The 24,564-nt window shown below is 44.5% G+C and overlaps 1 protein-coding gene across 1 annotated transcript in view; it reads left to right on the top strand.

The window, feature by feature from the left end:
• HMCN1 (hemicentin 1) overlaps window positions 1-24,564 on the top strand; it is a 733,390-nt gene that overhangs the window by 686,130 nt on the left and 22,696 nt on the right. The window contains exon 105 of the mRNA XM_069737257.1: window positions 21,199-21,325. Within this exon, the coding sequence (XP_069593358.1) occupies window positions 21,199-21,325 (127 nt within the window). The remainder of the gene's footprint in view (window positions 1-21,198; window positions 21,326-24,564) is intronic.

The raw sequence follows: 24,564 nt of genomic DNA, 5'->3' as shown, positions 1-24,564 counted from the left end.
AGGAGGCTATACAACTTAACCCCGAGAGGACAGGGAAGGAACCCTGTCCACAACATGACAGTACCCCTTCTTAACGGGGTGCCATTGGACCCCAAGCCTTCTCAGGATGCCTGGCATGAAAAGCACGAACCAACCGATCGGCATGCACTGAACCGGCTGAGACCCGCGACCGATCCTCCGGACCATATCCTTCCAGTGCACCAAAAACTTCAGATTCTGGCACACACACCAAGAATCAACGATATGCCCCACCTCATACTCCAGATGACCTTCCACCATCAAAGGAGGAGTGACGGATGAGGAGTCCTCCTCGACCACCCCCAATGGTTTCAAAAGGGACCTGTGAAAAATGTTGGATATTTTGAAGGACAACCTCAATAATTTTATATGGGCCTATGACCTTAGGATCCAGTTTGGCAGAGGGGACCTTAAGCTTAATATTGAGGGTGCATACCCACACCTTCTCACCCACTGGGAATGCAGGACCCAACCCCCTCCTCTTGTCTGCAAAAAATGTATAGCTTCCCTGGGCCTTGGTGATGTTTCACTGAACCTCCACCCACAGGGCTTTTAAGTTTTGCACAGTACCCTCGGCCCCCGGACAACCTGGGTCCATGTGAGAAAACTCCCCAAAATGCGGGTTAAACCCATAGTTGTCCGGGAAGGGAGAGATTCCCGTGGACTGACTCACATGACCATTGAAAGCAAACTCTGCCATGGGTAACGCATCACATCAGTCATCCTGTCTGGAAGATGCCAAACATCTCAGAATTTGCTCTAAGGACTAATTAGTGCGTTCGGTTTGCCCATTAGACTCCAGATGATAGGCAGAGGAAAAAGACAGAGTAATTTCCAACTTCTTACAAAAAACCTTCCACAACTTGGCCACAAACTGCACACCTCTGTCAGACACCACATTCGTAGGCACACCATGCAGATGGACCATATGCAGCGCAAACAACCTGGCCAAGGTTTCAGCAGACAGTAAAGCGGGCGGAGGTACAAAATGAGTCTGTTTGGAAACTCTATCCACCACCACCCACACAATGCACTTACCCCTGGATGGAGGGAGATTAGTGATAGAATCCATGGACAAATGTGTCCATGGTCTATCCGGAATTGGTAAAAGCACCAATTCCCCAGCTGGCCAGCAATGACAATTTTTAGAATTAGCACAAACCCCACATGCAGACACAAACCATTTAACATCCGCCACCAAAGAGTGCCACCAGAAAACTCTAGCAACTGCCTCCCAGGTTGCTGAAATCCCAGGAAGAGACACCGGATCAAAGCTTTGGGACAATGCATCTGCTTTAACATTCTTGGACCCTGGACGGACGGTGATGGAAAACTGAAATTGGGAAAAAAAAATGACCACCGGGCTTGTCTGGGGGTTTGTCTTTTGGCAGACTGGATATAAGTTAAAGTTTTGTAAAGGGTGATCACGGTGACCAGATGAACAGCCCCCTCTAAAAAATGCCTCCATTCTCCAGAGGCCAACTTGACCGCCAGAAGCTCTCTATTACCCACATTGTAATTTCTCTTGGCAGAAGAGAACTTTCTGGAAAAGAAGGCACAAGGTTTGAGGTTTGTCAGAGTAGCGGGACCCTGGGACAACACTGCCCCCACTCCCACCTCAGAAGCGTCAACCTCCACGATAAAAGGTCTAGACAGGTCTGGCTGGACCAACACTGGGGCGGAAATAAAACACTCTTTTTAAAAGTCAGAAAATACTTTTTCGCAGAAGTTGACCAATTCTTCACATCAGCCCCCTTGAGTATGAGATCAGTCAGGGGCTTAACCACCTGCGAAAAACCCTTAATAAACTTTCATTAGTAGTTTGCAAAGCCCAGAAGGTGTTGCAAACCCTTTAACCCAATCAGTAATAGCCTGGACTTTTTTTGGATCCATGCAAAATCCCTCACAAGAAATAATCAAACCCAAAAAAGACAATTCCTGTAGAAAGAATGAACACTTCTCCAACTTGGCATACAAATGGTTTTCTCTAAGTCTAAGAAGAACAGTTCGCAGATGGTGGCAGTGGGATTGATTATCAGGTGAGTATGCTAAAATGTCAAAAAAGATAAATGACCACAAAACACCCAATCAGATCAGAAAAAATGGCATTTAATAAAATTTTGAAAGACAGCAGGAGTGTTAGACCGAAGGGCATGACCAGATTCTCAAACAGTCGTTGAGACGTGAGAAACACAGTTTTCCACTCGACCCCTTCATGAACCCTTATCAGGTTATAGGCCCCATAAATTAAGCTTGTAAAACCACTTGGCCCACGAGAGTTGGTTACACAGATCTGGAATGAGGGGGAGTGGATACGTGTTTCTCACGCTAATCTTGTTGAGTTCCGAAAAGTCGAGGCACGGCCGCAAACCACCATCTTTTTTCTTAACGAAAATAAATCCAGCGGCTACAGGCGAGACAGAAGGGAGAATATACCCTGTGCAGAGACTCTCTGCAATATACTCCTTCATGGCTTGGCGCTCGAGCCTAGATAGATTAAACAAACAAGCCTTGGGAAGTTTCACCCCAGGAACTAAGTCAATGGCACAATCGAAAGTAAAGTTGAGCAACTTTTACTTTTTTCGGATCGAGTCGGGTTTCGCGAAACCCGACATTGTCAAAAGTCGGGTCGGGTGAAATCAGCCGATTATTGCGAAAGTCGGGGGCCGACTGAAACACGAAACCCAATGCAAGTCAATGGGGAATCAAAGTCGGCAGTGAGTGGAGGACAGGAAAACACCTACAGTGCCCATTTTAATGCCAAAAACATCAATTCTTATTACTTAAGCTTGTCAATCTTAATTTACTTTATAATAATAGTTATGCATTGAAAACTGGGGGTCATTTGGCTAAAGTTGTGGGGGGTAGGGCTGGCTCAAGATTTTCGTGGGCCCAGGAAACGCAGAATACGTCACGGCGGTGGAGCAGGGAGAGGTAAGTGTTTCAACTTTGCAAGTGCTGAGATCCTGAGCAAGCAGGGGGGCCCCACTCGTTGGCACTGGCACAGGCGGTGGGTTTGACGGCGGGTGGCGCCTCCCACTGGCAGAGACACTTTTGCGTACTATGAGGGGCCCTGTGCCAGTGACGTCCCCAACGAGTATGCCCCCACCTGATGAAGGAACCTGCACTTTCATCTGCACCTTCCTCTTTGCCCCCGTGTAAGGTGTTATAGTATGCGGGAAGGGGAACTTGACTTTCAGCAGGGTCAGATTCTGGCTGTGTAGAGTGCAAGGTGAATGTAGTGGTCTGGGTCAATGTACCAGCAGACTCATCTAGCAGTGGCTGGGCAATGGGCAGGATGAGGAGGAAATACAGATATAGGCCCAAATACTAAACTAGGCTAAATGCAGTTCAAAATTGGTAACAAGACTAAACAGGCGGCATTGCTTTGTTCAGTGAAGGACAACTGTAATGAGTGGTAGACACAGTTAGTAGGCCCAAATAATAGGTAGGCTAAATGCAGTTCAAAATTGGTAACAGGACTAAACAGGCGGCATTGCTTTGTTCAGTGGAGGACAAATGTAATGAGTGGCAGACACAGTTAGTAGGCCCAAATAATAAAGTAGGCTAAATGCAGTTCAAAATTGGTAACAGGACTAAACAGGCGGTATTGCTTTGTTCAGTGGAGAACAACTGTAATGAGTGGCAGACACAGTTAGTAGGCCCAAATACTAAAGTAGGCTAAATGCAGTTCAAAATTGGTAACAGGACTAAACAGGTGGCATAGCTAGGTACAGGGGTGGGCTCCTCTGCTGAGTAGCAGAAAGTGGTAGTAGGCGTAAAGTATTAACTTGTCTAAATGGAGGCCAGGGCCCCTGTATATTTTAACTATCATCTATCATTTCAACAAATTAGTATTGGCAGTGCCATTGAAGGATTTAACAGCAAAGACTACACAGTGGTGGGTCAGGGAGAGGTAAGTATTACAAGTGGTAGAGCACTGTTCGAGCTGGGGGGGGAACACTCTCTTGTGGGCGGCGGTAATGGCACAGGGCTCCTCATATTACGACAGTGTGTCTGACGTTGGTTGTGCACCAACCCCGTCAGAGACACTTCATTGTACTATGAGGGACCCTGTACCAGTGCCGTCGCCCAAGAGTGGGCACACCCACCTGTCCAGGCAAACGGAACTCGCACGTGTGCTTGCGCCAGGTGGTGACCATGGCCCTGTGGGGGGAGTCAGCCCATTTAGGGAGGTATAAAAATTGCCTATGGTGGACATTCAGCAGCTGCCAATGGAGGAATTGGAGAAGTCAGTAAGAGGAGGCTAAAAGCAAGACATTTTTCCGGCAAGCTACGTGTCAGCAGGGGAAGGTATATAATAGAGAGGTGGAGGGCACCATCCAACATAATGGCAACAATGAAGGGGTCAACCCAAAGCATGACCTATAGTAAGTTCCAAAAGCACCAAGAAAAAGACGTCACGCTATGTTAAGGGGACCACCAAACAATAATAGTAATATAGAAGTAACTTTTAAATACTTTATTTTGTCAGCCAAAAAGACACAAAACAGCACACCACAATTATTAAAAACATTTAAAAGACAAGTATAACATCAGAGATTCCGAATAAGGAACCTCCCCATGGACATGTAATGTGATAGGGATCATCAAATAGCAAATGTTTACTATTGGTACAACTATCCTAAATACACATCTGAACAGATGATGAAGCTATGCATGACCTTGCTGGCCTGAAGTAACAACAAGTCAGTATAACATAAAGAAATAGTAAGATTTATGCCTGGCCCTGCTCGCAGCACTGAATGATAATAGCTTATAGAGAAATGTGAGACCCTGCTGGCTAAATAAACAAATACCTGAGAATATATATAGCAGGTATACACACAAGGAAAGAGTGGTAGCGAAAATACATAGAGTGAAGCAGATAGAATGTTTCCTAGGCAAGTGGGGTTAATCTACATGAATTGCCTATACCATTTAAGCAAACATATATAAAGTATGATAACAGCAAAGAGGTGATCAGCCTCTGATACTGGGAGTTATTATGGCGAATTCACTGTTTCCCGATATATACAAAAGACATGTCTGAATACTGAAATAAACCCCAGTGTAGAGATATGAGCCTAGATAAAGCGTAAATCATCTGTCCCTGAGGTACATCTGGACCTTGTTAGAGTGTCCAGGGCCCTACCACACTCAAATGCAAACCCAATGCATGCAGTTAAATAGATGCAGCATATAGAGAAACAAAGCCCGCTGTGCAGGGCAAAATGCTACCACCCTCATATAGAGTTAGGATAGTAATGCTGATAGAACATAACCAGGATACCCATCCATACAGAGGTCCAGGGGGCCGAAGCCCAACGCGTATCGCCACGGGAGTGGCTTCGTCAGGAGCAGGTGCCGAAGTGTGCGGCCGACTACTATATATATACAAACTAAAGCATACCCAAATGAATGGATCCCCGACAGCTGTGGTACGGCGGTATGGTATTGCAATGATGTGTGTGTAAAGAATCGGCGTTCCCAGCGCCGGAAGTGGCACCGCACGCAAGCACTTCCGGGAGTACCAAGATGGCCGTGTAGGCACCAAATGCGCATGCGCAGCCCTCACATCCATGAATGGAAAGGAGATACTTCCAGAGCACAAAGATGGCTGCGGAAAATACATATTGCGCAGGCGCTGATTACAACCTCCGCCCCCTAAGGGGGACGAACAATTAGCAGGATATCAAAAAGATTTGTGCAAAAATTAGATACCACATGAGAACCATCACCGCCGCTGTGTGCTGGGAAGGCCTGAACCAAATGGTCTACAAGAGTTGCTTGTTTGGTATCCAATATTTGCTCAAGGTTCTCATGTGGCATGATATTTTGTCATTTTCCTTTGTATCGTGGATCCAGGAGGCAGGCCAACCAGTAATCGTCATCGGTCAGCATTTTAAAAATGCGGGGGTCTCTTTTAGGATGCGCAAGGCATACTCAGCCATATGGGCCAATGTTCCAGGTGTCAATTCACTGCTTGTGCTGGGATGAGGAGCACTTTCTTGCAAATCAACATCAGTTGTGTCCCGTAATAACCCTGTACCTGACCTTGCAAGCCACCAGTGTGTATTGCCCCCTGAGAAGCATCCTCCTCCCATAAATATTCATCCCCATCATCCTCCTCCTCCTCCTCTTTGTCCGCCACCTCGTCCAGGATAGTTCCCTGAGCAGATAATGGCTTACTGTCATCAAGGCTTCCCTCCTCCTCGGTTGCAGACGCCTGCTCCTTTATGTGCGTCAAACTTTGCATCAGCAGACGCATTAGGGGGATGCTCATGCTTATTATGGTGTTGTCTACACTAACCAGCCGTGTGCATTCCTCATAACACTGAAGGACTTGAGAGGTCTAGTAGCTTCGACCACTGCACACCAGACAACTCCATGTCTGCCATCCAAGTGCCTGCCCATGTATGTGTATCCTCCCACAAATTAATTACAGCACACCTCTGTTCGCACAGCCTCTGAACCATGCAGTGTGGAGTCCCACCTTGTTGCAACGTCGATTATTAGGCGGTGCTGGGGACGATTCAGTGATCGCTGATGGTTCAGCATACGGCTGGAGTGTATGGGCGACCGACGGATGTGCGAGCAAAGTCTTCGCACCTTTAGGAGCAGAACTGGTAACTCTGGATAATTTTTGAGGAAGCACTGCACCACCAGGTTCAAGGTGTGAGCAAGGCAAGGTATGTGTTTCAGTTCTGAAAGGGCTATGGCAGCCATAAAATTCCTTCCGTTATCACTGACTACCTTGCCTGCCTCAAGATGTACACGACCCCGCCATGACTGAGTTTGTTGCTGCAAGTATTCGGCCAGTACCTCCGCGGTGTGTCTGTTGTCGCCCAAACACTTCATTTGTAACACAGCCTCCTGACGCTTACCACTAGCTGTTCGATAATGGGACACCTCGTGTGCAACACTGGCAGCTGCGGATGGAGTGATTGTGCGACTGCACTCTGTGGACGGGCTTTCGCTTCTGGAGGAGGAGGAGGGGTGGCGAACACCTACAGCCAACTGTTACCTAGACCGTGGGCTAGGCAGAACTGTTCCACTATGGCTGTCCCCTGTGGACCCTGCATCCACCACATTAACCCAGTGCGCCGTGATGGACACGTAATGTCCCTGGCCATGCCTACTGGTCCATGCATCTGTTGTGAGGTGCACCTTTCCACTGACTGTTTGCCTCAGTGCATGGACAATGCGGTCTTTGACATGGTGGTGGAGAAGTGCAAAGAAGTGCCGACTGGGTAGGTCATTGCGTGGTACTGCGTAGGCCATCAGGTCTTTGAAAGCTTCACTTTCAACCAACCGTTGGGCATCATCTTTAATGAGAATAGTCTAGCAATGTGGGCATTCAAACCCTGTGTACGCGGATGAGAGGATGAGTACTTTGTTTTCCTAACGAGAGTCTCTTGTAGGGTGAGCTGGACTGGAGAGGTGCATATGGTGGAACTAGCGGTGGTGGTGGTGGACATGGTGGATTGAGAGAGGGTTGGTGATGGTATTCTTGATGTTGGCCTACATACAGTTTTTCCTACCAATAACCTTGTGATTCCCTGACTGCTTTGGCCTTGCGACGATACCTCCACATTTGCTGCTGGTGGTGTCCTAATCGGTGGCCTTACAGTGAGGGAAGCAATGTAGCGTTGCTGACTACCTTCATTCTGAGCAGGTGCACCAACGGTACGGGACGTTCGGTAGTTAGTCCAGGCTTGCAAGTGCATGCTGGTTAAATGTCTAAGCATGCACGTTGTATTTAAATTTTGAAGATTCTTCCCTCTGCTAAAGGTCTTTGAGCATTTCTTACAGATAAATTTTGACTGATCATTCAGATCTTGGTTAAAAAATTGCCACACTACACTCTTCCTACTATGGAATACCTTTTCAAGCATTGCACGCTGTGCTACTTTCACCGGATGGCCACACTGTCCTAAAACTGTTTTTGTTTTTGACACACGTTTTTGGCCTGATACCGGCCTGCCAGATGACAGCTGTTGCGATGTAGATGGCTGCTGCGGATCATCCTCCTCCGCCTCTGAGCTACTGCCAGCGGCACCCTCTTCCCCCAATGGCTGCCAATTTCGGTCAACAACTGGGTCATCTATCACCTCCTTTTCAATTTCATGTGCACCTTCCTCTGTGTCACCGTGTAAGCTGCTATAGCGTTCGGGACGGGGCCCCATAGTCTCAGCAGGGTCAGATTCTGGCTCAGTACATTGCGAGGGCAATGTACTGATCTGAGTCAATGGAACAGCATAATAATCTAGCTGTGGCTGTGCATCAGTGCACTCCATGTCCGATTCATCTTGTAATGGGCAGTTAACAATTTCCCTTTTCTAGCCCAGGCACGGTATGTGTAAAGAGCTCCATGCGCCTGACGCATCCTTCACTTTTGGTTTGGCTGAAGGACACAAGGAAACGTCTTGTTCCTGACCGGGAGCATCCACTGACGACTCGCTGTTTTTATATTTAAAACTTTCTGAAGAGGAGGCGAAAGAGCTAGAGGCTGAGTCAGCAAGGAAAGCCAAACCTTTTTCCTGCTGCTCTGGCTTTAAAAGCTGTTTTCCTATTCCCAGATAAGGGAGCCTTCAAGGCCTTGTGTAGCCAGACGATGACACTGGCTCAACACCTCCAGCCTTAGGTGCTATTGTGCTTTTGCCACTACCACCAGATGCACCACCACCACCATCAGTACCAGCTGGCAACCACTGCCCACGGGCTCTTCCACCAGACTTCCTAATTTTTTGGAAAATCTAACCAAAATAACAATTGTTATATGGTACTGTAAAACAAGGTAGAAGGTGTATATAAACTTGTTGAGAATTTAAATCTCCCATTTTTTTGGGAGACTGAACCAAAACTCATGCCCTGTGCATAAAACAACACAATGTAAGTGGCAGAAAGTGGGTGGCTGATATACGACAAACTAACAGGACTGCAGTATATCCACTTTGTGAGAATTTGCATCTCACTTGTTTGGGGGGAGACTGAACCAAAACTCAGGCCCAGTGTATATAACAACGCAATCTAAGTGGCAGAAAGTGGCTGGCTGACATACGACAAAGTAACAGGACTGCAGTATATCCACTTTGTGAAAATCTGAATCTCACTTTTTCGGGGGGAGACTGAACCAAAACTCAGGCCCAGTGTATATAACAATGCAATCTAAGTGGCAGAAAGTGGCTGGCTGACATACGACAAACTAACAGGACTGCAGTATATCCACTTTGTGAGAATTTGAATCTCACTTTTTTGGGGGGAGACTAAACCAAAACTGAGGCCCAGTGTATTTAACAACGCAATCTAAGTGTCAGAAAGTGGCTGGCTGACATATGACAAACTAACAGGACTGAAGTATATCCACTTTGTGAGAATTTGAATCTCACTTTTTTGGGGGGAGACTGAATCACAACTCAGGCCCAGTTTATATAACAACACAATGTAAGTGGCAGAAAGTGGCTGGAAGATATATGAAAAAATACAAGGACTGTAATACAATTTCAATCTCCGTACAATGATCTCAGGAAAAGTATGGCAGCAATAAAAAGGACTGCTGCACACAAAAGTGTGGACAGATAAACACGATGACTGTACAGAAAGGAGCAACAGGATTTTTGCTTTTAAAAAAGCAGTTGGTTTGCACAGCTGTGTGCAAACAGCAATGCAGCTATCAGGGAGCCTTTTAAGGCAGCCTAATAAGCTACAGAGATGATGCACAAAAATATAGCCTCCACTGTCCCTGCAAAAAAATGGTGGTGTAGGACAGTGGAAATCGCTACAGCACAAGTGGCTTGGGGGTTAATCTTCCCTTCCTAACTATATCCCTTCTTCTGATGAAGCTGCAGCAACCTCTCCCTATGCTAAGATCGGCCGAAGTAAGATGGCAGCCGGCGTGCATGCCCCTTTATAGCCCCTGTGACGCTGCAGAAAGCAAGCCAATCACTATCATGCCCTTCTCTTAAGATGGTGGGGACCGAGACCTATGTCATCACGCTGCCCACACTCTGCGTCATCCTTCATTGACTGAAAAATGGTGCTGAAAGCGTCATACGGAACGCGACTTTTGCGCGCAGATCGCCGACCTCATGGCCGATCCCACACTAGGATCTGGTCGGGTTTCATGAAACCCAACTTTGCCGAAAGTCGACGATTTTTGAATTTGCCCGATCCGTTTAGCTCAACCCTAATCAAAAGGTCTATATGGTGGTAGCGCTTCAGCCTCACATTTGTAAAACACGTCTTCAATAGTGATGAGCGAGTGTACTTGTTGCTCGGGTTTTCCCGAGCACGCTCGAGTGATCTCCGAGTATTTCTGACTGCTCGGAGATTTAGTTTTCATCGCGGCAGCTGAATGATTTACAGCTGTTAGCCAGGCTGAGTACATGTGAGGGTTGCCTGATTGCTAGGGAATCCTCATATGTAATCAAGCAGGCTAGTAGCTGTAAATCATTCAGCAGCGGTGATGAAAACGTATTCTTCGAACACTAACAAATACTCGGAGATTACCCAAGCGTGCTTGGGAAAACCTGAGCAATGAGAACACTCACTCATCACTAGTCTTAAAAATCTTTTACATACTCCGGAATACCCTTCAGACCGACAGACAACACAGATACAGATTTTAAAGGGGTGGACAATGGCACAGAATTGCAACACAGACTGGTACAATTGGACCCCCATTGGACAATTTCCCCAGATACCCAATCAATAACGGGGTTATGATGTTAAAGCCAAGGCATACCTAGAATCAGACCCGCAGGAAAATTATTCAAGACAAAACAGCTTATGCTTTCCACATGAGCAGGACCCACTCTTAGTGAAAAAACCTCAGACACAAAACAGATTCCCTCTCGGATGAGTGGTGAGGAGTCAATAGCCACCACTTTGACAGGAGATTCAAGTATAACTGTCCCTATCTTATGAAGAGTCACAACACGAGAGTCAATTAAATTGATGGTGGATCCACAGTCAGCAAATGCGGTAGTCAAAATGGGACCACCAGCAATCTCTAACTCCACCTGGAGAAGGATTTTAGCAAATGAGGAAAATTGTGCCTGGGAGACTGGGCAACCTCCTTGATTGTTACCCAGACTTAGGCGTTTGCCGACATCTTAGATGAGGAGGGACAAGGATAGTCCTTTTTCCAGTGTCCCAAGGCTCTGTAGTGAAAGCACAGCTGATTATCTCTGCGACGTCTCTTCTCCCTCTCTTTGACCGAGATGGCTCCCACCTCCATGGGTTCTGTAGGAGAAGCAGTGTCCCCTGAGCTAGAGTATAAAGGGGCTTCCTGCTACATCACCCCTCTGGCACGGAGCCCACGGTCCATATGGAAAGCCTGGGTCATGGCGTCCTCCAGGGTATCCGGGGGAGGATGCAAGGCCAAAGCATCCTGCAAATGGTTGGACAGGCCTCTGCGGAACAGCCCTCTTAAAGCGGCATCATTCCAGGATATCTTAGCCACCCAACATCTGAACTCGGAACAAAACCACTCAGCTGAGTGCTTCCCCTTTTTCACACTCATCACCATATCCTTAGCCAGATGCACTCTATCTGACTCATCATAAATATGTCCAAGCGCCTCAAAAAACAGATCCACAGACATACATTCTGGAGCAGCAGGAGAGAGAGAAAAAGCCCAAGCCTGTGGAGGCCCCCTTAATAAAGAAATAATAATTCCCTCCCTCTGGCTTTCATTCCCAGAGGCGTGCGGACGCAGGGAGAAAAACAATTTACACCCCTCTTTGAACACCCTGAATAATTTTTTATCCCCAGAAAAGGTGTCAGGCAACTTAATGGGTGGATCGAGGAAGATTAATGAAACATCTGTGGCACCCTCACCCCGACCCCCAGAAGGAGAAGAACCCCGCACAGCGTCAGCAACCTCTCTCTGAACCTGTTGAGGCAACTGAGCCAGGGTTAGCTGCTCCACAGATATTTTTTGCATCTTTTGAGTGAGGCTATTCACTTGATCAGAGAGAGCATGCAGCGGATCGATGACCAAGGAAAAAAAGGTGCAAAATCTCATTTAAATGTTTAGGTCAGTGATAATATCAAGAGCCCTGCTGCAGACTTACAGCAGGAGTCTGTGCACGTGTTACAGAAGGCCAGAGAAAGTAAGGAGCGCTGCAGTGAGCTTACCTGCCGGAGCACAGGACTTGAAACACGTGACCTCTGGGGAGTGAACAAAGGTGGAGCCAGACGCCAAGTGGCGGTGGTGACCGGCGGAGCCGGAAAGTAGTCTGATCGTGCCGGAGTCAAGCCGGGAGATCGATGAAGGGCCAAAAGGGTGAGACGTAAGCGTGGTCGGGACATAGCAAAAGGTTGGAGAGCCGAAGATAGTGGTGCAGTACAAATGGGACAGACAAGAGGGAAGTTAGAGTATCAAGCCGAAAGTCAGAGCCTGAAACAGACAATTAGCACAGAGCCACAAGGCAAAGCACAGAACGAGAAAACAGACTGAGTCATACACAAGAAAGTAAACGGACTAAACAGTATGCAAGCACACCAGGGGGTCAGACACACAGCCAAGACAGATGTATCACTGACAAATATAGCCCTCCCCAAACCAGAAGGAGGCTATACAATTAACCCCGAGAGGACAGGGAAGGAACCCTGTCCACAACCATGGTAGTAGCAGTGCATTCCAAGAAAGCTATGGGAAATGACATATTATGGTAAATTTTCAGTGTTTTAATATCTTCTGTAAATCAGTTCAAAATTTATCTGTAGAATTTCCCTTTACCTCCTATATGAAATACTAGCTGAAGAGCCCGGTGTTGCCTGGGCATAGTAAATATCTGTGGTTAGTTATAGCACGTCACTTCTCTTATTTTCCCATCACGCCTTTCATTTTTCCAATCACATCTTTAATTTTCCCCCTCACATCTCTCATTTTCTCCCTCACATCTCTCATTTTCTCCCTCACTCCTCTCATTCCCCCCTAACACTTGTCATTTCGACCTCACATCTGTCATTTTCCGATCACTCCACTATTTTCCCTCACTCCTCTCATTTTGCACTTACACCTTTTCATTTTCACCTCACACCTCTCATTTTCACCTCAGTATATACATGTTTGTCATCTCCCTTATATATAGTATTCACCTGTATGTCATCTCCTGTACATAGTATATACCTGTATGTCATCTCCCCTGTATATAGTATATACCTGCTGTGTGTCATCTCCCCTGTATATAGTATATACCTGTATGTCATCTCCTCCTATATATAGTATATACATGTATGTCATCTCCTCCTATATATAGTATATACCTGTATGTCATCTCCTCCTATATATAGTATATACCTGTATGTCATCTCCCTCTATATATAGTATATACCTGTATGTCATCTCCTCCTGTATATAGTATATACCTGTGTGTCATCTCCCCTGTATATAGTATATATCTGTGTGTCATCTCTTCTCCTGTATATAGTATATACCTGTATGTCATCTTCTATATATAGCATATACCTGTATGTCATCTCCTCCTGTATATAGTATATACCTGTAGGTAATCTGCTCCTGTATATAGTATATACCTGTGTGTCATCTCTGTTATGACCTGGTGGTCAGGACAAAAATGGACCTGGTGGTTAAGAGCACACGGAATGACCTGGTAGTTACTGATAATAAAGGACGAGCTCTGGGACGTGGAAACTCTGCTGACCGCAATCCCTAATCCTATCACACACACTAGAAATAGTCGTGGATTGCTAATAACGCTCCCTATGCAACTCGGCACAGCCTAAGAAACTAGCTAGCCCTGAAGATAGAAAAAATAAAGCCTACCTTGCCTCAGAGAAATTCCCCAAAGGAATAGGCAGCCCCCCACATATAATGACTGTGAGTAAAGATGAAAATACAAACACAGAGATGAAATAGATTTAGCAAGTGAGGCCCGACTTACTGAACAGACCGAGGATAGGAAAGGTAGCTTTGCGGTCAGCACAAAAACCTACAAAAGACCACGTGGAGGGCGCAAAAGACCCTCCGCACCGACTCACGGTGCGGAGGCGCTCCCTCTGCGTCCCAGAGCTTCCAGCAAGCAAGACAAAAAAACAAAATAGCAAGCTGGACAGAAAAATAGCAAACCAGAGAAAAACAAGTAGACACTTAGCTTCTACTGGGAAGACAGGTCACAAGAACGATCCAGGAGATAACACCACCAATACTTGAACATTGACAAGTGGCCTGGAGCAAAGATCTGAGTGGAGTTAAATAGAGCAACCAGCTAACGAATTAACCTCGTCACCTGTGGAAGGAAACTCAGAAACACCCACAGCCACCAGAGGAATACCATGGATAGAACCAGCCAAAGTACCATTCATGACCACAGGAGGGAGCCCGACAACAGAATTCACAATACATCTCCTCCTGTATATAGTATATACCTGTATGTCATCTCCTCCTGTATATAGAATGTACCTGTATGTCATCTCCTCCTCCATATAGTATATACCTGTGTGTCATCTCTCCTGTATATAGTATATATCTGTGTGTCATCTCCCCTGTATATAGTATATACCTGTGTGATCTCCTGTATTAGACCTCGTTCACACGTTATTTGCTCAGTATTTTTACCTCAGTATTTGTAAGATAAATTGGCAGCCTGATAAATCCCCAGCCAACAGGAAGCCCTCCCCCTGGCAGTATATATTAGCTCACACATAAACATAATAGACAGGTCATGTGACTGACAGCTGCCGTATTTCCTATATGGTACATTTGTTGCTCTTGTAGTTTGTCTGCTTATTAATCAGATTTTTATTTTTGAAGGATAAGACTTGTGTCTTGAAGGACCAGACTTGTGTGTGTTTTAGGGCGAGTTTCGTTTGTCAAGTTGTGTGTGTTGAGTTGTGTGTGGCGACATGCATGTAGCGACTTTTGTGAGATGAGTTGTGGCAACATGCGTGTAGCAACTTTTTGTGTCGAGTTGCATGTGACAGGTTAGTGTAGCAAGTTGTGTGCAGCAAGTTTTGCGCATGGCGAGTTATGCGCGTGGCGAGTTTTATGTGTGGTGCCTTTTGAGTATGTGCAAGTTTTGTGTGAGGCAACTTTTGCATGTGTTGCAAATTTTGTGCGTGTGGCAATTTTTCCGCGTGTGCAAGTTTTGCATGGGGCGAGTTTTCCATGAGGTGAGTTTTGCACTTGTGGCGAGTTTTGCGTGAGCCTATTTTTTGCATGTGGCGAGTTTTGCGCGTGGCGAGTTTTGAGCGGCGACTTTTGTGTTTCGACTTCTATGTGGCGAGGTTGGTGTATGTGTGGTGAAATGTGTGCTGAGGGTGGTATATGTGTTCAAGCACGTGGTAGTGTGTGGCGCATTTTGTGTGTGTGTTCATATCCCCGTGTGTGGTGAGTATCTCATGTCGGGGCCCCACCTTAGCAACTGTACAGTATATACTCTTTTGCGCCATCGCTCTCATTCTTTAAGTCCCCCTTGTTCACATCTGGCAGCTGTCAATTTGCCTCCAACACTTTTCCTTGCACTTTTCCCCATTATGTAGATAGGGGCAAAATTGTTTGGTGAATTGGAAAGCGCGGGGTTAAAATTTCACCTCACAACGTAGCCTATGACGCTCTCGGGGTCCAGACGTGTGACTGTGCAAAATTTTGTTGCTGTAGCTGCAATGCCTCCAACACTTTTCCTTTCACTTTTTTCCCCATTATGTAGATAGGGGCAAAATTGTTTGGTGAATTGGAACGCGCGGGGTTAAAATTTCGCCTCACAATATAGCCTATGACGCTCTCAGGGTCCAGACGTGTGACTGTGCAAAATTTTGTGGCTGTAGCTGCGACGGTGCAGATGCCAATCCCGGACATACACACATACACACACACACATACACACACACATTCAGCTTTATATATTAGACTAGCTGAAGAGCCCGGCGTTTCCTGGGCATAGTAAATATCTGTGGTTAGTTATAGCACGTCACTTCTCTTATTTTCCCATCACGCCTCTCATTTTCCCAATCACATCTTTAATTTTCCCCCTCACATCTCTCATTTTCTCCCTCACACCTCTCATTTTCTCCCTCACTCCTCTCATTCCCGCCTAACACTTGTCATTTCGACCTCACATCTGTCATTTTCCGATCACTACACTATTTTCCCTCACTCCTCTCATTTTGCACTCACACCTTTTCATTTTCACCTCACACCTCTCATTTTCACCTCACACCTCTCATTTTCACCTCACACCTCTCATTTTCACCTCAGTATATACATGTTTGTCATCTCCCTTATATATAGTATACACCTGTATGTCATCTCCTGTATATAGTATATACCTGTATATCATCTCCCCTGTATATAGTATATACCTGCTGTGTGTCATCTCCCCTGTATATAGTATATACCTGTATGTCATCTCCTCCTATATATAGTATATACCTGTATGTCATCTCCTCCTATATATAGTATATACCTGTATGTCATCTCCTCCTATATATAGTATATACCTGTATGTCATCTCCTTCTATATATAGTATATACCTGTATGTCATCTCCTCCTGTATATAGTATATACCTGTGTCATCTCCCCTGTATATAGTATATATCTGTGTGTCATCTCCTCCTGTATATAGTATATACCTGTATGTCATCTTTTATATATAGCATATACCTGTATGTCATCTCCTCCTGTATATAGTATATACCTGTAGGTAATCTGCTCCTGTATATAGTATATACCTGTGTCATCTCCTCCTGTATATAGTATATACCTGTATGTCATCTCCTCCTGTGTATAGTATGTACCTGTATGTCATCTCCTCCTTTATATAGTATATACCTGTGTGTCATCTCTCCTGTATATAGTATATATCTGTGTGTCATCTCCCCTGTATATAGTATATACCTGTGTGATCTCCTGTATTAGACCTCGTTAACACATTATTTGCTCAGTATTTTTACCTCAGTATTTGTAAGATAAATTGGCAGCCTGATAAATTCCCAGCCAACAGGAAGCCCTCCCCTTGGCAGTATATGTTAGCTCACATATACACATAATAGACAGGTCATGTGACTGACAGCTGCCGTATTTCCTATATGGTACATTTGTTGCTCTTGTAGTTTCTCTGCTTATTAATCAGATTTTTATTTTTGAAGGCTAATACCAGACTTGTGTGTGTTTTAGGGCGAGTTTCGTTTGTCAAGTTGTGTGTGTTGAGTTGTGTGTGGCGACATGCATGTAGCGACTTTTGTGAGATGAGTTTTGTGTGGCAACATGCGTGTAGCAACTTTTTGTGTGTCGAGTTGCATGTGGCAGGTTAGTGTAGCAAGTTGTGTGCAGCAAGTTTTGCGCATGGCGAGTTTTGCGCGTGGTGAGTTTTATGTCTGGTGCCTTTTGAGTATGTGCAAGTTTTGTGTGAGGCAACTTTAGCATGTGTTGCAAATTTTGTGCATGTGGCAATTTTTCCGCATGTGCAAGTTTTGCGTGTGGCGAGTTTTCCATGAGGTGAGTTTTGCACTTGTGGCGAGTTTTGCGTGAGCCTATTTTTTGCATGTGGCGAGTTTTGCGCGTGGTGAGTTTTGAGCGGCGACTTTTGTGTTTCGACTTTTATGTGGCGAGGTTGGTGTATGTGTGCTGAGGGTGGTATATGTGTTCAAGCACGTGGTAGTGTGTGGCGCATTTTGTGTGTGTGTTCATATCCCCGTGTGTGGTGAGTATCTCATGTCGGGGCCCCACCTTAGCAACTGTACGATATATACTCTTTGGCGCCATCGCTCTCATTCTTTAAGTCCCCCTTGTTCACATCTGGCAGCTGTCAATTTGCCTCCAACACTTTTCCTTTCACTTTTCCCCATTATGTAGATAGGGGAAAAATAGTTTGGTGAATTGGAAAGCACGGGGTTAAAATTTCACCTCACAACATAGCCTATGACGCTCTCAGGGTCCAGACGTGTGACTGTGCAAAATTTTGTTTCTGTAGCTGCGACGCCTCCAACACTTTTCCTTTCACTTTTTTCCCCATTATGTAGATAGGGGCAAAATTGTTTGGTGAATTGGAAAGCGCGGGGTTAAAATTTCACCTCACAACGTAGCCTATGACGTTCTCAGGGTCCAAATGTGTGACTGTGCAAAATTTTGTTGCTGTAGCTGCGACGCTTCCAACACTTTTCCTTTCACTTTTTTCCCCATTATGTAAATAGGGGCAAAATTGTTTGGTGAATTGGAACGCGCAGGGTTAAAATTTTGCCTCACAACATAGCCTATGACGCTCTCGGGGTCCAGACGTGTGACTGTGCAAAATTTTGTGGCTGTAGCTGCGACGGTGCAGATGCCAATCCCGGACATACACACACACATACACACACACACACATTCAGCTTTATATAGTAGATTGCATATTCAGAGTCTACTTATGATAATCCTTTTTGTTTAAAATCAAAATTACTTCCCCTCACGCTTTTATTAATTTTAGCATGATCTTTCAGAATTGACATCTATTTCTGAAATCCCTTTGAATGCTATGTACACTGGTAGATCTCCACTGTGTGAGTGTGTGTGTGTGTGTGTTTGTACATATTGCATATATATATACATACCGTGATGGAAGAAAGTGTTAGCAACCAGAAAATTAGTGCAATTACAAATGTTTTGTTATACATATTTTTGTTTCCTTTGTGTGTATTGGAACAACAGACAAAAAGAGAAAAAAAAGGCAAATTGGACACAATTTCACACAAACCACCACAATGGGTCTGACAAAGTTGTTGGCACCTTTGCAATCTTGTGGTTAAACAACTTTGTTTAAAGCATGTGATGCTCATTCAAACTCACCTGTGGCAAGTAACCGGTGTGGGCAATATGAAAGTGACACCTGAAACCAGATAAAAAGTGAGAAGTTGACTCAATCTTTGCATTATGTGTCTGTGTGTGCCACACTAAGCATGGAGAACAGTAAGAGGAGAAGAGAACTAAAATAGTTGCAAAATATCAGCAATCTCAAGGTTACAAGTCTATCTCAAGAGATCTTGATATTCCTTTTTCTACATTGCACAACATAATCAAGAAGTTTACAACCCATGGCACTCAAACTAATCTCCCTGGACGTGCAAGGCAGAGAAAAATTGATGAAAGGCTGCATAGAATGATTCAGACAGTGGATATGCAGCCCCAATCAAGTTCCAAAGAAGTTCAAGCTGTTCTGTTGTCTCAGGGTGCATCAGGGTAAGTGTGAAATATCTGTCCACATTTGAATGAAATGAAATACTATGGCAGGAGACTGTTGTGAATTCTGCTCTAGGGTTCCCTCCAGTGGTTGTTGGTGGGAATGCAGTTGTCTCTGACTCACAGTCCTGGCCAGGTGTATCGGATAATTACAATTCTGACTGGGATATTTAGCTGTGCAGGATCCTTTAGCCCTTTCCAGTTGTCAATGTTTCTTTGGAAGTATTGGATCTCTGCCTGGCCTCTCCTGCTTATCTGCCAGTTCAGCAAAGATAAGTGTCTGTTTCTTTTCCTGTGGCACACATGCAGTGTGCTTATTTTCAGTACTGTTCGTTTGTTTGTCTTTTGTCCAGATTAGACTGTGTCTGTGTTTTCTCAGTCTGGTTGGTTTCACTGGAGTTGCAGATATACGCTCCTACATCTTTAGTTAGATGTAGGAAGTTTTTTGTATATTCTGCTGTGGATTTTTGAAGGGTTTTATACTGACCGCACAGAACTCTGTCCTATCCTGTCCTATCCAGCTAGAGTGGCCTCCTGTGCTAAATCCTGTTTTTTCTGCCTGTGTATGTTTTTTCCTCTCCTACTCACCACCAATATTTGTGGGGGACTGTCTATCCTTTGGGGATTTTCTCTGAGGCAAGACAGTATTCCGATTTCCATCTTTAGGGGTATTTAGTCCTCCGGCTGTGATGAGGTGTCTAGGTGTGTTAGGTACACTCCACGGCTACTTCTAGTTGCAGTGTTAAGTTCAGGTTTGCGGTCAGTATAGTGGCCACTTTCTCCAGTGAAAGTTCTCATGCAGCTCCAAGGTCACCGGATCATAACAGGAGACAGAGGAGCACCTCACTGCTGACACATAAAAAATCTAAACTGCAGTTTGCCAAAATGTACGTGAGTAAGCCAAAATCCTTCTTGGAAATCATCTTGTGAATAGATTAGAACAGAATAGACATTTTTGGTAAAGCACATCATTCTACTGTTTGCCAAAAAAGAAATAAGGCTACAAAGAATATAACACCAGTCAAATATGGTGGAGGTTCAAAGATGCTTGGGGTTATTTTGCTGCCTATGGCATTGGGTGCCTTGACAGTGCAAGGCATTATGAAATCTGAAGATTACCAAAGGATTTTTGGTTGCAATATAGTACCCACTGTCAGAAATCTGGGTTTGCATCCTAGGTCATGGGTCTTCCAGCAGGACAATGACCCCAAACATACTTCGAGAAGCACCCAGACATGGATGGATAGAAAGTGCTTAAGAGTTCTCAAGTGGCCAGCAATAAGTCCAGATCTAAATGATCTTAAAATTGCTATTGGAAGAAAGCACCCTTCAAATAGACGTGGAGCAGTTTGCAAAAGAAGAGAGGTCCAAAATGCCAGTTGAGAGGTGTAACAAGCATGTTGATGTTTAAACGAAGCGATTTATTGCAGTTACTTATTCCAAAGAGTGTACAGCTAAATATTAAGTTGAGGGTGCCAACAACTTTATTAGACCCATTTTGAGGGTTTTATGTCAAATTATGCCCAATTTGTCTTTTTTTCTCAGTTTTTGTGTTGTTCCAATACACACAAAGGAAATAAACATGTGTATAATAAAACATGTGTAATTGCAATAATTTTCTGGGACAAATTTCATTTTCTGGAACAATTTCAAGGGTGTCAACACTATCAGCCATGATTGTATCTTCAGTTACCTATGGTTTTAAAGAATGTGGTGTGCTTTAAAAAAGTAAACAGTGGAGCTGTGATAAAAACTAAAGATGAAGAAGCAGCAGCTCACTGTGTATCTACTATTATGTTTAATCCTTTCAGTCTTCATACTGTTGGGAATGTGTCATTTCCTTATTTTTGAGGGCTTCAGACAGATAGAGTGCCAGAGTAAAGAGGTTATATGTAGGGTGTGTCAATTATGGGTTTCTTTGAACAACTTGTGTTATTTCTAGCTAAAGCAAATTTATGTATTCTAACAACTACGTCATTTGCACATTTACTCACAGATATTGATGAATGCCTTCTCCAAAATATTCAATGTGATCCAAACCAGATGTGCTTTAACATGAGGGGAAGTCATCAATGCATCGATACCCCTTGCCCTCCAAATTACCTACGAGACTCTTCTTCTGGGTATGTTACACTTACTAGTTTATTTTATGTATTGAAAACAGTGTATACTTGTCAAACTTGTTGAATGTATTGCTAACCTTTCCCCCCAATATAGTAAATTCCAAAAACCTGTAGCAATAACTGAATCTTTTGAAATTCTAATCCATTAGACTCAACAGATTTTTCCCACACATTATATTCACAGCAAATCCATTTTCTGCAAATTGCAATTATTCAAAGCTTCCAGTTGCCTTGTGGTATGTGTCCATTGTTTTAGGGCTCTCTATTAATTTCTCTATTGCTGAACTCTGAGCTCTGCTGTTCTCTTTCAATTATGAAATAAAAATGGCTGCTGAATTCTGTGATTCAGCTGTTATACTGGCTATGATTGTCTCTCCAGATTGTCTGCTCTGTTCCATATGATGGGATAGCTGCAAGGAATTATGGAAAAATCTAGGTGATTGTGCATGGAGATTCATGTGTGCCTTCTGTAGTTGATGCAGTCTTCTCCAATTTTTAAAATGACAGCAACATTTTTTTTAAATTTGACAAATAGTGCAAATTGAATGGCACACTTTCAAGTTTGCCAAAACCTGCAAATTTTATTAAACTGTAAACAAGTTTTATTTGCATCAAATTGATTCTATAATCTCTATCCTGTGTATTTCCTCCACTGCATGGCAATTTGCAAGTTTGAATTTAGTCATTGTTAAATAAGTAAGGTGTACGGATCAAGCAACTATCTACCAGCACATGACACCCACAAGTTACCTTATAAGCCATTAAGCCGGGTTAATAGCGGAGAGGCGCCAATAAGACGCCTATCCATTATTAACCCAATAGTAATAAAGGGTTAATAAAACACACACATTAGGAAAAAAGTATTTTAATATTCTTCATTTAACCATACTTACCATACTTCAGCGCCTACAAAAAACGTAAAGTAATAAACAGTATACTACCTGTCCGCCGTAGTCCAAATAATGAGTGTCCCACGACGATCTCCCTTATAGAACAGTGACATCGGGTGATGTCACTGCTCTATAGGACCTTCAGTGACACACTGACAGGAGACAATGGCTCCTGCAGTGCATCACTGAGAGGTTACCTTAGGACAAAATCTCACTTAATGGCAATTACTGCGTGGGAAAATTTCTCATACAGCAATGCCAAAAGTTAGACTAGGGACTAGAGTTGAGCGACTTTAACTTATTTCAGATCGAGTCAAGTTTTGCGAAACCCGACTTTGTCAAAAGTTGGGTCGGGTGAAATCGGCCGATTATTGCGAAAAGTCGGGGGCCGACTGAAACACGAAACCCAATGCAAGTCAAGGGGGAATCAAAGTCGGCAGTGAGTGTAGGACAGGAAAACACTTACAGTGCCCATTTAAATGCCAAAAACATCAATTCTTATTACTTAAGCTTGTCAATCTTAATATACTTTATAATAATAGTTAGGCATTGAAAACTGGGGGTCATTTGGCTAAAGTTGTGGGGGGAGGTAGGGCTGGCTCAAGATTTTCGTGGGCCCAGGAAACGCGGAATGCGTCACGGTGGTGGAGCAGGGAGAGGTAAGTATTTCAACTTTGCAAGTGCTGTGATCCTGAGCAAGCAGGCGGGGCACTCATTGGCACTGGCACAGGGCCCCTCATAGTACGGCGGTGTGTTTGACGGCAGGTGGCGCCTACCACTGGCAGAGACACTTTTGCTTACTATGAGGGGCCCTGTGCCAGTGACGTCGCCAACGAGTATGCCCCCCCACCTGATGAAGGAACCTGCACTTTCATCTGCACCCTTCCTCTTTGTCCCCATGTAAGGTGGTGTAGTATGCGGGAAGGGGAACCTGACTTTCAGCAGGGTCAAATTCTGGCTGTGTAGAGTGCAAGGGGAATGTAGTGGTCTGGGTCAATGTACCAGCAGACTCATCTAGCAGTGGCTGGGCAATGGGCAGGATGAGGAGGAAACACAGATATAGGCCCAAATAATAAAGTAGGCTAAATGCAGTTCAAAATTGGTAACAGGACTAAAGAGGAGGCATTGCTTTGTTCAGTGGAGGACAGCTGTAATGAGTGGCAGACACAGTTAGTAGGCCCAAATGCTAAAGTAGGCTAAATGCAGTTCAAAATTGGTAACAGGACTAAACAGGCGGCATTGCTTTGTTCAGTGGAGGACAACTGTAATGATCTGGTGGCCTAGGAGCAGCATGAAACGTACTCTGGAGAAGGTGGTACCTGTACTGACCGCAAACCCTGAACTTAGCACCACAACTAGAAGTAGCCGTGGGGAGTACCTAACACTCCCTAGACCCCTCGACACAGCCTAAGAACTAACTTCCCCTAAAGACAGAAACGGGAAAACTATCTTGCCTCAGAGAAAATCCCCAAAGGATAGACAGCCCCCCACAAATATTGACTGTGAGAGGAGAGGGAAATAACATATGCAGACTTGAAATCAGGATTTAGCATAGGAGGCCATTCTAGCTAAAAAGAAAGAATAGGACAGAGTACTATGCGGTCAGTATTAAAACACTAGAAAATATCCACCACAGAAAATACAAATCTCCACATCTGACTAAAGACATGGAGGGTATATCTGCATCTCCAGAGACACAGCTTGGCTGCAAAAAATCCTTCACAGACAAAGCTGGACAAGACAAAACATGAAAATGCACAGAAGGATAAGGCCCACAGCATGTGGACAGCAAAAACAAAGCCAGAACTTATCTTTGTTGAAATGAACAGCAAAACAGGAGAGACCAGGAATGGATGTGAATCCTCCAAAAACAATGGACAACTGGCACTGACTAAAGGATAAAGCAGGACTAAATAGCCCAGCCCAAATTGCAAAAAGTGGATACACCTGATAAATGCTGCAATCCAAAGACAGCAGCACTACACTCATAACCACCGGAGGGAGCCCAAGAGCAGAATTCACAACAGACAACTGTAATGAATGGCAGACACAGTTAGTAGGCCCAAATTATAAAGTAGGCTAAATGCAGTTCAAAATTGGTAACAGGACCAAACAGGCGGCATTGCTTTGTTCAGTGGAGGACAATTGTAATGAGTGGCGCAGACACAGTTAGTAGGCCCAAAATAAAAAAGTTGGCTAAATGCAGTTCAAAATTGGTAACAGGACCAAACAGGCGGCCTAGCTTTGTTCAGTGGAGGACAACTGTAATGAGTGGCGCAGACACGGTTAGTAGGCCCAAATACAAAAGTAGGCTAAAAGCAGTTCAAAATTGGTAACAGGACTAAACAG

The sequence above is a fragment of the Ranitomeya imitator genome, chromosome 8 (assembly GCF_032444005.1).
Source record: "Ranitomeya imitator isolate aRanImi1 chromosome 8, aRanImi1.pri, whole genome shotgun sequence".
Taxonomy (NCBI): Eukaryota; Metazoa; Chordata; class Amphibia; order Anura; family Dendrobatidae; genus Ranitomeya; species Ranitomeya imitator.
Note: the sequence above shows the minus strand (reverse complement) of the source record. Positions and strands in the feature narration are given on the sequence as shown.